The following is a 14547-nucleotide window of genomic DNA, read 5'->3' on the forward strand; positions in this document are numbered from 1 at the left end:
TAGAGACTAGAGTTGTTTCTATACTAGAGACTAGAGTTGTCTCTATACTAGAGACTAGAGTTGTCTCTATACTAGAGACTAGAGTTGTCTCTATACTAGAGACTAGAGTAGTCTCTATACTAGAGACTAGAGTAGTCTCTATACTAGAGACTAGAGTAGTCTCTATACTAGTGACTAGAGTAGTCTCTATACTAGAGACTAGAGTAGTCTCTATTCTAGAGACTAGAGAAGTCTCTATACTAGAGACTAGAGTAGTCTCTATACTATTAGTCTCTATACTAGAGACTAAATTAGTCTCTATACTAGAGACAAAATTAGTCTCTATACTAGAGACAAAATTAGTCTCTATACTAGAGACTAAATTAGTCTCTATACTAGAGACTAAATTAGTCTCTATACTAGAGACTAAAGTAGTCTCTATACTAGAGACTAAAGTAGTCTCTATACTAGAGACTCGAGTAGTCAAGCCTATAGTGGGTAGTAGAGTGTAGTCTCTATACTACATACTAGTGTGTAGTCTCTGTACTATAGACTGGTGTCTCTAAAGATGTTGGACTTGTAAGCTTTAATCTTTATTTAGCTGTCTCTGCACTAGAGACTAGTGTCTCTAAAGTTGTTGAACTTGTAAACTTTAGTTTTTATTTACGATTCGATAATTTTTCTTTTTAATTTAAAACAGCTGTTTTTTATTATTTAAATAATTTATAATTTATATTTATTTGTTTATTCTTTTTTTTAGTTGTATAATTCTCTAAAGTTCAAAGTCATCAGTAAAAGTTTTGTATTTTTTTTTATTAAAGCAACCATTTAGTGATCGATCAATATGTTTAAATTTAATTGCATTTAGTTTTACTATATGCTGACTAGACTACACTTTTTTATGATGCAATCATAAACTATTAGTGTAAAAAACATAAGATTTTTCTTTTCAACCAAAAAAAGAACTGAGAAAGAGATTTGTGTCAAATATTTTTATGGGTTAGAATAAAAAAAATCACTTTTTAAATGGTTATTTATAGCCAACTAAAAATTAAAAAGACAGGAAATTTTCTAAAATGTTGCATATTTTATACATTTTGAGTGCAAACTAAAAAGTGTTTTTTCCATGAGGGGAAAATATGTTTTGTGTAAATACAAGAAATATTTAGTGATAAATAAAGTGAATAAGTGGGAGTGTGTGAGAAATATTTGTTAAGAATAGACATCTGGCCACTAAAATGTTTGGAAAATGTAAACAAATATCAGGCTTTTCATATCTCATTTCCCATTTCCCTGTGTCTTTTTATCTCTTAAGTAGTTAATGCTAGAGAGCGAGAGAGTGAGAAAATCTCTAGAACAGCTTTTGTTTTGTTTACCGTTAAAGCTAGGAGGGGCAATGAGCTCTAACTCGTTTTTAGCTTTAAACCAGTAATGTGCAAAGAGCTCTCTTATTAGTATTCTTGCTTATTATAAAGAGAAACAATAAGCTCGAACTTTAACCAGTGATACGCAAAGAGCTCTTTTCTGACTATTCACACTCTTTGCCGACGTCTGATTTGCTTTTGTGTGATGTTTTTTTTCTCTTTAATCTTTAAAAAATTTCTTTGCTATTTTCAATTGAAATCTAATGAATTACTTCACATTTTTTATCTTTAACTGACATTTGACCTATTTATTTTTAAACATACAGGTTACCACACCTCCCTCTAAACATAACTCACCTACAAACACACCTTTTTTCATTTTATTTAAAAAATCCAGTTATCTTTGAAAAAAACCATTACAAGTCAATCAAAATCAATAAAAAAGCTAGACTTGCAACATTTTTCAAAAATTACACTCAAAAAAATTTTAACAGTAAAATGTTAACTATTTTCTTATCTTTTTAATTAAAAGGAAAATTTTACTACTCCTCCTTACACATAAATTGCGCTATAATTAACAGACATAAGACATCATGATTCTTTCCAAAGAAAAAAATATATAAGTTCTCTCCCCACACAATTTAAACCAAAAAATGATGTGATTCCTCCATACACTCCAATCAACTCTGTAATGAAATGTTAGCTAAAAATAAACTTTAGTGTGCCACAGTCATAAGGGGTTTCTTGTTTTTGCGCTAAAACTATTTTTTCTTTTTAAAAATATACAATTTATTTGAAATAAAAAAAGCAACAACACAAACAAAAATTACTGTGATAATTTCTTTAAAGCAATTTACAAGTTTGTATTGTGACAGTTTTTCTTCTTTTTGTGACTTTTATATGGAAAACAAAGAAAACAATATTGAAAATGTTTACTACCAAATAATGAGTCTTTACAAATTTGTAAAAAAGACAATTTAATTTATGGACTTGGAAAAGAACTTCAAAAAAACTTAAAGGCTAATTTGTGTGAGGAAACATTTTAACTTGAAGTAATTTATGAGTTTTTTACTTTTAGACCCAAAAAAAAAGGAAATTCCTTTAACAAAACACAAAGAACAAATTTAAATGTTTAACTTACTTCCACTTACTTCGACGGCGTTAAACTATTAACCGCCCGCTTAAAAACGTTTGAAGAACATGCCGACTAAGTTAAATTTATGTTTCTTAGAGAAAAAGAAAGATACTAAACTATAGACTAGGTTATAGACTAGATTGCAGACTAGACTATAGACTAGACTATAGACTAGACTATAGACTAGACTATAGACTAGACTGTAGACTAGACTATAGACTAGACTATAGACTAGACTATAGACTAGACTATAGACTAGACTATAGACTAGACTATAGACTAGACTATAGACTAGACTATTTACTAGACTATAGACTAGACTATACACTATAGACTAGACTATACACTATAGACTAGACTATAGACTGGACTATAGACTGTACTATAGACTGGACTATAGACTAGACTATAGACTAGACTATAGACTAGACTATAGACTAGACTATAGACTAGATTATAGACTAGACTATAATCTAGACTATAGACTAGACTATAAACTAGACTATTGACTAGACTATTGACTAGACTATTGACTAGACTATTGACTAGACTATTGACTAGACTATTGACTAGACTATAGACTAGACTATAGACTAGACTATTGACTATACTATTGACTAGACTATAGACTATATTATAGACTAGAATATAGAATAGACTATAGACTAGAATATAGAATAGACTATAGAATAGACTAACTATAGACTAGACTATAATCTAGAATATAGACTAGACTATAGACTAGACTATAGACTAGACTAGATTATAGACTATACTATAGACTAGACTATAGACTAGAATATAGACTAGACTATAGACTAGACTATAGACTAGACTATAGACTAGACTATAGACTAGACTATAGACTAGACTATAGACTGGACTATAGACTAGACTATAGACTAGACTATAGACTAGAATATAGACTAGACTATAGACTAGACTATAAGCTAGAATACAGACTAGACTATAGACTGGACTATAGATAAGACAATACACTAGACTATAGACTACAAACTAGACTATAGGCAAGACTATTGACTAGACTATAGGCTAGTCTATAGACTAGGCTTTTGAATATTTTGTGTTTTTTTTTAATTTCTACTATCATATCCTTTCAGATCCAGGCAAATCACAATGTTCTTCCCTCTCTGATGGTGAATCCTTTGAGGGTTATGGTGAAAATGAATTAGTTAGCATACATTCCACACATGATCATGTCGATCATTCGCTCTCCACAAATGATGGCAATAATAACTTAAATGGTAGTTCAGGTATTGAATTGGATTTGGCACCACATGGTGGTAATAACTCTACGCCTCAACAGTAAGTAATGCTTCCACCTTCTCTATTTCCAATTTTTTTAATCAATAAAAAAATTAATTTATTGTTTTTTTCTTTTTATTTCAATTAACTTGTACTTCAGTGATGATGATGATTTAAATTTTATACCACGCGATAATTGGGCACGTATGAGCTTAAGACGTACACCCACCAAGTAAGTTTGTTATTTTCTTTTTTTTTTCAATTCATTTCCCTCATTCACTTATTTTGTAAATTGTTATTTTTTTTTTGTAATTATTGTTAAATTTTGTTTTTTTGTTTCTTAGAATTTCTATTTGAAAGAAAACATCTACACATATTGACGTCATTTTGTTTTAAGTTTTAACCTGAGCTTTAATTTAAAGCTTGTCATTTTTATTTACTCTCTCAGGGGGGGGGGGCAACTGTTGTTGTTTTTGTGTATATAACTGTCATTTTGTTTATTGTTTTTGCTAAAAAAATATTGCATTTTTTCTACTTGTTTTATTTCATATTTCTGTCAAACCGGTTTTGCGGTTTAACATTTTATTTTATTATTCATTTTGTATTTTTTTTAATTTTTCATTTTGTTTTTAATACAAAAAAAGCTTTTGACCCAACTACCCTGACTGACGGCTTATTGGCTGTTGGCTTTAATATCTCTTCTTTACCATGAGTCAGATATTTATTTAGTTTTTTGTTTATGTTGTTATTTATTTTGGTAGAGATTTATTTTGCTTTTCTAATTTGTTTCTGTATAAATCAACTAACTCTTGGTAAGAGTTCAAGGTATGAAATACTCTTTTGTGTGAGAAAATTTCTCTTTTTCTTTTTAAAGTTACCGTTGTTTGATATATAAACGAGGAATAGTGCTGCCACTATTTGAAAAAAGAGCAAATACTTAATACATGTTAGAAAAATCCTATTCAGCTAAGGAATTTTGTCACTCAGCTAAGTAAATTTTGTAGCAAAATAACAAAGCTTACAAAACATTCAATTCAGCAAACATTATTTACTATTTAGCTAGTAATTAACACTATTCAGCTAGCTAGCAAAGCTATTTTAAAGAAAACTTATTGAACTTGTAATATTATTGTAAAATTGTATATTCAGCTAAGCAAAATTGTATTTCAGCTAAGTAATTTTCAAGGAAAATCATTTGCGCTAGTGTTAAGTACAATTCAGCTGTCAAAATTTTCTATTCAGCTTAGTAATTTTAAAAAAAACTTAATAAAATTGTTAAATTATTAAAAAAATCATATTCATCCATGCAAATTTGTAATTCAGCTGCGTAAATTTGTAGGAAAATAACTAAAACTTACATTCAATTACAAATTTTGCAATTCAGCTAGTGTTTAACTCTATTCAGCCAGCTTTTATGCAATTCAGCTGAGCTATTTTAAAGTAAATTTAATAAAAAAGTGATATTATTGTAAAAAATCATATTCAGCTAAGCAAAATTGCAATTCAGCTTAGTAGTTTTAAAGAAAACTTAATAAAATTGTTTAATTATTATAAAAAATCATATTCAGCTAAGAAAATTTCTAATTCAGCTGCTTAAATTTGTAGAAAAATAACTAAAACTTATATATAATTACAAATTTTGCAATTCAACTAGCGTTTAACTCTATTCAGCTAGTTTTTATGCAATTCAGCAAAGCTATTTTAAAGTAAACTTAATAAACAAGTGATATTATTGTAAAAAATCATATTCAGCTAAGCAAATTTACAATTCAGCTTAGTAGTTTTAAAGAAAACTTAATAAAATTGTTAAATTATTATAAAAAATCATATTCAGCAAAGTAAATTTCTAATTCAGCTGCTTAAATTTGTAGAAAAATAACTAAAACTTATATATAATTACAAATTTTGCAATTCAACTAGCGTTTAACTCTATTCAGCTAGTTTTTATGCAATTCAGCAAAGCTATTTTAAAGTAAACTTAATAAACAAGTGATATTATTGTAAAAAATCATATTCAGCTAAGCAAATTTACAATTCAGCTAAGAAAATTTCATGGAAAATCAATTCAGCTAGTGTTAAATACAATTCAGCTTAGTAATTTTAAAGAAAACTTAATAAAATTCTAAAATTCTTATAAAAAATCATATTCAGCTAAGGAAATTTCTTATTCAGCTGCGTAAATTTGTTGGAAAATAACTAAAACTTACATTCAATTACAAATTTTGCAATTCAGCTAGTGATTAACACTATTCAGCTAAATTTTATGCAATTCAGCTAAGCTATTTTAAAGAAAATTTAATAAACAAGTGATATTATTGTAAAAAATCATATTCAGCTAAGCAAATTTACAATTCAGCTGAGCAGATTTCCTTATAAATCGATACAGTTAGTGTTTAACACTATTCAGCTAGTGTTTAATGCTATTCAGCTAGCTTTTATGCTATTCAACTAGCTTTAATGCAATTCAGCTAAGCTTTTGTAAAGATAAGTTAATAAAATTGTTGTTTTATTGTAAAAAATCATATTCAGCAAAGTAAATTTTATAATTCAGCTAAGAAAATTTCTTAAAAAATCTATTCAGCTTGTAAACAAAAGAAAGAGAACATATTATAAGTCATCTTTATGTTATAATTATTGCAAAAGAGTAAAGAATTCAACACTTTTTGTAAATATTTTCTCATTATCATTAAATTTGTTTTATAAATTACGATGACATTTTACTTTTTTATAAAAATATAGAATTTTAAGTTCATTTTTATTCAAAACTTTTTTTATTAACTCCTTGTTAGTTTACATTTTAATTCCTTCATTTTGGTTTGGTTTTGGCTTATTCTCTTTGATTTTGAAATTTGTTTTTGATTAAAAATATCTTCTTATTTTCTTACAGAAATCCTGACAGTTTAGCCAATCGTCGTTGGGGTTCCATGAGACAGTAAGCTAAATGTTTTCAAATTTTGGGCTAAATATATTTGGTTTAAGGGGTTTTCTTTACAGAATGTTTTTTTAATGTAAATAATTTATTCAATTCTCTTTAAATATTTGGAATTTAACGGGTTTTTCTTTATCTTTAATTGTGTAACTAACTTTATTCTTATTTTTATTTATATTCCTTTTTTCTTAATATCAACTTTCAAAAAATTCCTTTGAAACAATTAACGTTGTTTTAATATTTTCCCTTTCCTCTCCTATTTAGGCAATAATTTTAACCAGATTAATTGCTCTAGATAAGTTTTTGTTTTATTAAGCCAAGAAATTAACCCAAAATTATTGACATTTTTACTACTTTTGTCTTCATCTTCTTTTTTGGTTTTTATTAAATGTTCCTTTTTGTTGCCAAGAATTTGGCACAAAATCATTAAAAGTTGAACGCAAAAACTTACAATTGTTTTCAGATGTTAGTAGTTCCCCCTTCTCTTAGATTTTTTTGGTTTACAGATTGGATGCTCACTGCTGATAGTGGAGGATGGCAGTGTAGCAGAGATTGAAGATAAATTATGGTTAAATAGTGTTTAACCGTTTTTTTTTTCTTAGAGAAGAAGTTTTTTATAACAGTTTTCTATATATGAACGATTTTGTGTAATATAGAAAATGTTGTATAACAGTTTTCTATGCAAAACAAATTTTGTGTTCCCTGTGAAAAGAATTTTTTATAACAGTTTTCTCTTTTCTCTAAATTTTTATAATAGTTTTCTCTTTAAAGCTAAATTTTTATAACAGTTTTTTCTATAAAGCTAAATGTGTATAACAGTTTTCTCTTTGAAGCTAAATTTGTGTAACAGTTTTCTCCTTAAAACAAATTTTATATAGGTTTTTTTTTCGATAGATTGATAGATAGATAGATAGATAGATAGATAGAGAGATAGATAGATAGATAGATAGATAGATAGATAGTTAGTTAGTTAGTTAGTTAGTTAGTTAGTTAGTTAGTTAGTTAGTTAGTTAGTTAGTTAGTTAGTTAGTTAGTTAGTTAGTTAGTTAGTTAGTTAGTTAATTAGTTAGTTAATTAGTTAGTTAATTAGTTAGTTAGTTAGTTAGTTAGTTAGTTAGTTAGTTAGTTAGTTAGTTAGTTAGTTAGTTAGTTAGTTAGTTAGTTAGTTAGTTAGTTAGTTAGTTAGTTAGTTAGTTAGTTAGTTAGTTAGTTAGTTAGTTAGTTAGTTAGTTAGTTAGTTATTTAGTTGGTTAGTTATTTAGTTGGTTAGTTAGTTAGTTAGTTAGTTAGTTAGTTAGTTAGTTAGTTAGTTAGTTAGTTAGTTAGTTAGTTAGTTAGTTAGTTAGTTAGTTAGTTAGTTATTTAGTTGGTTAGTTATTTAGTTGGTTAGTTAGTTAGTTAGTTAGTTAGTTAGTTAGTTAGTTAGTTAGTTAGTTAGTTAGTAGTTAGTTAGTTAGTTAGTTAGTTAGTTAGTTAGTAGTTAGTTAGTTAGTTAGTTAGTTAGTTAGTTAGTTAGTTAGTCAGTTAGTTAGTTAGTTAGTTAGTTAGTTAGTTAGTTAGTTAGTTAATTAGTTAGTTAGTTAGTTAGTTAGTTAGTTAGTTAGTTAGTCAGTTAGTTAGTTAGTTAGTTAGTTAGTTAGTTAGTTAGTTAGTTAGTTACTTAGTTAGTTAGTTTAGCAAGTTGTAGATAATACCCTAAAGAAAATTGGTTACATAACACTTTTGTTCACCAGTTCCATAAGAGAATTTTCTTCATTTCTGCCAAAAGTTCATGTATAACAGTTTCATTTTTTTTATATAACAGTTCTTTCCTAAAAATAGTTCAATAATAACACATCTTCTCTAAAGTAAAGTTAAAGTGTTATTGTTCTTTCTTAAAATCAAAAATTTTAAACAAAACTATTAAGTATAACAGTTTGTTTTCTAAAAACAGTTTTAAACATAAAAGATTTCCTATAAAAAAGTTTAAGTATAACAGTTTTATAAAAATCTGTCCATTTTTCTTAATATTCTCTATATTTTTTCTCTCAACTGTTGTCTTCTTCTTCTTTGTTTAACTTCTTTAAAGTTTAAACTCTATTTTTTTCCGTAACAAGAATTTCTGTTTTATATTTTAATTTAACGTATTTTTTTCAAGCCAAAAACTGGTTTCAAAAAGAAAAAAAAAACAAAAACTTTTTTTGCGCTAAAAGAACTTCATGATCATCAAGATGTCTTTTATATTTCTTTTCTGCCATCATCTTTCTTTAACAGCCAAGTCAATTCAACTCAACCATTCCAGCTTAGCACTTCTACCACAACTTCTTTTTTTTTTTATTTTCTGTCAATATAAAATGTCTTCTGAAAAGAAAAATGTGTTACTTTTGTTGTTTTAATACTGTTGCGCATGCGTCACAGCGTCATGGTTTTGGAATGTCGCATGATGTTTTTTTCATTATTACTCTTTTTTATATATTTTTTTCAACATTTCAATGGTTTCTTGCTGTTGACTTTCAACATAGAATTACAGAAAAAAAAGTACGATTATTTGTTACAAAAATCTAAAATATATTCTCACACACTTTAGTTTTATTGAAAAAAGCCCAACAGCGGAGATGGAAAAATGGGAAGAAAATTATCTTTTTGGAAACTGTTGATTTTCAAAAGTAGAAAGTTTAAAATTTACATGAAAATTTCAAGTATAAGATTTTTTTCTAAAGAAAACTTCAACCAAATTTTCTCCTAAATCAAGTTTAAGTTTGTTATTTCCTACTAAAGAAAAGTTCAATTAATTATAACAGTTTTTTCTAATAAATAGTTCAAGTATAACAGTTTTTTTAAAAATCTTTTTTTACAGAAATTTTCTATTTTAACAGATTTTCTATAGAAAAGTTCAAATAAAACCAAATTTTTTGTTTGAAAGTTCAAGTATAACAGTTTTTATACAAGATATGTAGTTCTAATATAACTGTTATAATAGTTTTTTTTTTATTAAAGAAAAGTTAAAGTATAAAAATTTTTTGAAATAAAAAGTTTAATTATAACAAAATTTCCAAAAAAATTGTTCTAGTATAACAGTTTTATATGAAGAAAATATTAAGGATAACAATTGTATTTGCATAAAATTTCAAGTATAACAATTTTTTCTTAATGAAATTTTCTAATATAATAGTTTTTCTATAGGAAAGTTCAAGTATAACAGTTTTCTTTATAGAAAATATAACAGTTTTATTTACATAACATTTAAAACATAAAAGGTTGTCCTTTCAAAAAAAAAAAAAAAAAAAAATTGTATAACAGTTTCTTGTCTTTTTTAAAAGTATGTACAACAGTTTTATTTTTAGTGTATAACAGTTTTACTATAAATAAATTATGTATAAGAGTTTTATTTTCTAGAAAAAAGGGTGTATAACAGTTGTTTCTTATAAAAAACATTTTATTCGAAAAAAGAGTTTATAACAGTTTGTTTTCTAGAAAAAAGTACGAATAACAGTTTTTTCTATAGAAAAAAGTATATAATAGTTTTTCCTTTAGTGTATAACAGTTTCTACTGTGAATAAATTATGTATAACAGTTTTATTCTGTAAAAAAAGGATGTATAAGAGTTTTTTTCTTATAAAAAGAGGTATTAGAGTTTTTTCCTATAGAAAACCGGTTTATAACAGTTTTTTCTTCAGTGTAAAAAATATACTATGAATAAATTATGTATAACAGTTTTATTTTCTAGAAAAAAGGGTGTATAACAGTTTTTTCTTAAAAAAAAACATTTCATTTTATAAAAAAAAGAGTATATGACAGTTTTTTGTCTAGAATAAAGTATGTATAACAGTTTTTGTCTATAGAAAAAGGTGTATAATAGTTTTCCTTTTAGTGTATAACAGTTTAAAATATGAATAAATTTTGTACAACAGTTTTATTCTGTAGAAAATAGAATGTATAAGAGTTTTTTCTTATAAAAAGATTTATTACAGTTTTTTCTTATAGAAAAAAAAGATGTATTACAGTTTTTTTCTTATTTTATAGAAACATTTGCTTATAACAGTTCCTTCTCTATGAAATATTGTGTATAACAGTTCTTTATTAGTTTTTATTACTATAAACAATTTATATATAACAGTTTTATTCTCTTAACGAAATGGTCTCTGACAGTTTTTTCTTATAGAAAACAGTTTATTTTATACAAAAAAGTGTGTATAACAGTTTTATAACAGTTTTTTTCAATAGAAATCATGGTCTATATTTGTCCATAAGTATAATAGTTTAATCTATAGAAAACAGTTGGTATAACAGTTTGTATAGCAGTTATTTCGGTTTGTATAACAGTTTATATAACACTGTATATTATACATACTTAAACATGTTTGTATAACAGTTTTCTATTACAAATTTTTCTATATTTTTATTAATTTGACCTTTCTGATTGTGTAGTAGCTACAACTCCTTACTTTGGTTTAGTTCATTTCTAACAAATATCCATCTCTGCTGTTTGCCATGTTAAGAACCTAAATGCAAACAGCAACAACAACAATTACATATGTACTTACATTCCCATATTTATACAACAACAAAATATGTAAACAAAAACCCATTGCAATGTGAATGCATTTTGTTTTTCTTACAAATACCAACGAAAGCGGAAACAAGTTTTTATTAAAGGTGTAAATAGAAAAAGAGTGCAAGGGTGAAATGATAGAGAGAAGAGAGAGAGAGAGTTACAGTAAATAAAGAGTTTACTGTACCATTAACAATTTAATGTAAATAGAGTACAAGTAGAGGTTTGTGTTTTAGAATTCGTTTTCTTTTGAAAGGTTTTCTAGGGGAATTTTTTTGTTTTTTTTTAAATCATATTGTTCAAATATTTCAGTTAATACATAAATTTAATATAAAATGTTTGTTACTTTTTAATTAGAGTTTTATTTTACATTTATTTCCTTTAACAACTTTGCGGTTTTTGTTTTGATGTAATAATTTTCTATACAAGAACTAGTTAAGTTTTAACAATAACATAGACATACGATCAGTTTAAATTACCTTTTAATAGAAAAGATGTTAACATAGTAGGTGATGGTTTAATATGGTCTAGTGGCAAAAAGCGTAATTTAAGATGTTTGTTGGGTGTTGTAAATAGACAAGAAATAAAAGAGGAAGTTAAAGATAAAGATTTTTTACACAAAAAAAGTATTAAATGTTTTGTAAAAGTAAACAAATTTTGTAATATTTAAAGAGTTTTAAAATTTTATTTAATTACAAAATTTAACGAAACTTTATTTCGGAAACTAAAAGGGTTCGAACATTTTTTATGATATATTCGTTTATTAAACATCAATTAGAACCCGAACCTAGAACAATTTTGAAATTTTCATTAAATAAAAAACTTAACGAAACTTTATTTTGGAAACTAAAAGGGTTCGAACATTTTGAATATTATATTTGTTTATTAAACATAAATTAGAACCCGAAACTAAAAATATTTCGAAATTTTCGTTAAATAAAAAACTTAACGAAACTTTATTTAGGAAACTAAAAGGGTTCGAACATTTTCAATTATATATTTGTTTAGTACACATAAATCAAAATCCGAACCCAGGAATATTTTGAAATATTTGTTAATTTAAAAACTTAACGAAACATTATTTCCAAAACGAAAAGAGTTTGAATACTATCAATATTATATTCGCTTATTAAATAAAAATTAAGAATCCAAACCCGGAAAAATTTTTAACTTATAATAAATAGAAAATTTAACGAAACTTTTCTCAAAAAATTAAAAGGGTTCGAACATTTTCAAATATATATTCGTTTAATACACATACATTAAAACCCGAACCCAGAAAAATATTGAAATTTTTGTTAATTTAAAAACTTAATGAAAATTTATTTTGAAAACTAAAAGGGTTCGAATATTTTTAATTATATATTCGTATACCTCACGTAAATTAGAACGCACAGCTAGAAAAATTTTGAAATTTTACTTGAATAAAAAAACTTAACGAAACTTTATTTTGAAAAGGAAAAGGGTTCGAACATTTTCAATCACATATTCGTATACCTCACATAAATTCGAACCCGAACCTTAAAAAATTTTGAAATTTTAATTGAATAAAAAAACTTAACGAAACTTTATTTTAAAACGAAAAAGTTTCGAACATTTTCAATCATATATTCGTATACCTCACATAAATTGGAACCCTAACCTTAAAAAATTTTGAAATTTTAAGTGAATAAAAAACTTAACGAAACTTTATTTTGGAAACGAAAAGGGTTCAAAAATATTTAATTATATGTTCGTTTAATACATATATATTAAAACCTGAACCCAGAAAAATATTGAAATTTTTTGTTAATTTAAAAACTTAACGAAACTTTATTTCGAAAACTAAAAGGGTTCGAAAATTTTCAACTATATATTCGTATACCACACATAAAGTAGAACCCAAACCTTGAAAAAATTTTAAATTTTACTTGAATAAAAAACTTAACGAAACTTTATTTTAAAAACTATATAGGTTCGAACATTTTTAATCTCATATTCGTTTACTACACATGAATTAAAACCCGAACCAAGAAAAATTTTGAAATTTTGATTAAATAAAAAACTTAACGAAACTTTATTTTGAAAACGAAAAGGTTTCGAACATTTTCAATTATATATTCATTTATTAAACATAAATAAGAACCCGATTACAAAAGAATTTTGAAGTTTTGTTATATTCTTTAAAAAAAGTTTAAGTTTAGTTAACTCCATTAAAATTGTCTTTATTTGTTAGCTTATAAAACTTAACTCAATTCCAATTTAGTTTTATTTCAATCCGCCTAAAAACCTACTACAAATATTGCTAACTTTGCATTTTTAGTAACACACGATTTCCTTTCATTAAGTTTAAAATTTTTTCCCAACTTACTCTTCATTTCCTCTTAATATTAGGCTTGAATAGATGAGAAAAAATTAAATATTTTCCCATAATTATTGCCTTCAAATGGGAGAAACGTACAACTTTTTTTCTAAAAAACTTAATTACAGTGAAAAAACTTTAAGAATTCTTAAAGTTTTTTATCTTTTCTTATTTGTGTTCTTTTTTTGTCAAGAGTATTTTCTGAAGTTTTTTTTCTTCTTTAAGCAATTATTTAAATGATGAGAAAATGCATTCAAGTGTGCAACAAGACCTTCTCAAATGAAAAAGTTTTTCCTTTTGTTGTTGTTTTATTTTTGAACTGCATGTAATGTGGTATGATGGTTGAGTTCACACCTTCATTTAGAGTGTAGGAAGAAGACCAAGTATTAAAACTAAAAATTGTTAAAAGAAAAAGTTAGGAACAAAATTTGTAATCATTAACAAAAATTTAAGAAATTTTAAATTTTTTTATTGAATTTTCTATATTTTATTAAAAAATTCAAAATTTTATTCTATTTTATTAAAAAACCTTTATATTCTTACTTTAAACACTTGCTATTTATGACTTGTCTGTATTTTTTTCCTTCCTTTTGTTTGTTTCTCTTATTCTAGTCACGTTTTATTTGTTTTTTGTTCTTTACTTTTTAAAGAAACTAAAAACTAAGCAAACAACATACTTATAAACCAAAAAAACTACAACAAAACACTTTAAAATCCTAAAAACGTGATGTCCTTTATTGAAATAACGAACACACCCAAATAAAGCCAAGACCCAGAGAGCGAAAGACAGAAACAAATCTTTAAGAAAATAACTATTGTGTGGCAAGTTTTAATTCCCAAATATGTTACTCAAATAACAGGGATGGGAGTAAGAGCACAAATTAAAGATTGGATTATGGACTATAGACTAGACTATAGACTAGACTATAGACTAGACTATAGACTAGACTATAGACTAGACTATAGACTAGACTATAGACTAGACTATAGACTAGACTATAG

General features: G+C 25.6%; 1 protein-coding gene across 1 annotated transcript in view; it reads left to right on the top strand.

Annotated features, from left to right (window-relative positions):
- Window positions 1–14547, top strand: part of LOC111681231 (rab11 family-interacting protein 4B) — an 86800-nt gene that overhangs the window by 23916 nt on the left and 48337 nt on the right. The window contains exons 3-6 of the mRNA XM_046953309.1: window positions 3600–3804; window positions 3905–3976; window positions 6632–6676; window positions 13912–13925. Of these exons, the coding sequence (XP_046809265.1) occupies window positions 3600–3804; window positions 3905–3976; window positions 6632–6676; window positions 13912–13925 (336 nt within the window). The remainder of the gene's footprint in view (window positions 1–3599; window positions 3805–3904; window positions 3977–6631; window positions 6677–13911; window positions 13926–14547) is intronic.

Source organism: Lucilia cuprina, chromosome 5 (genome assembly GCF_022045245.1).
Source record: "Lucilia cuprina isolate Lc7/37 chromosome 5, ASM2204524v1, whole genome shotgun sequence".
NCBI classification, from domain to species: Eukaryota; Metazoa; Arthropoda; class Insecta; order Diptera; family Calliphoridae; genus Lucilia; species Lucilia cuprina.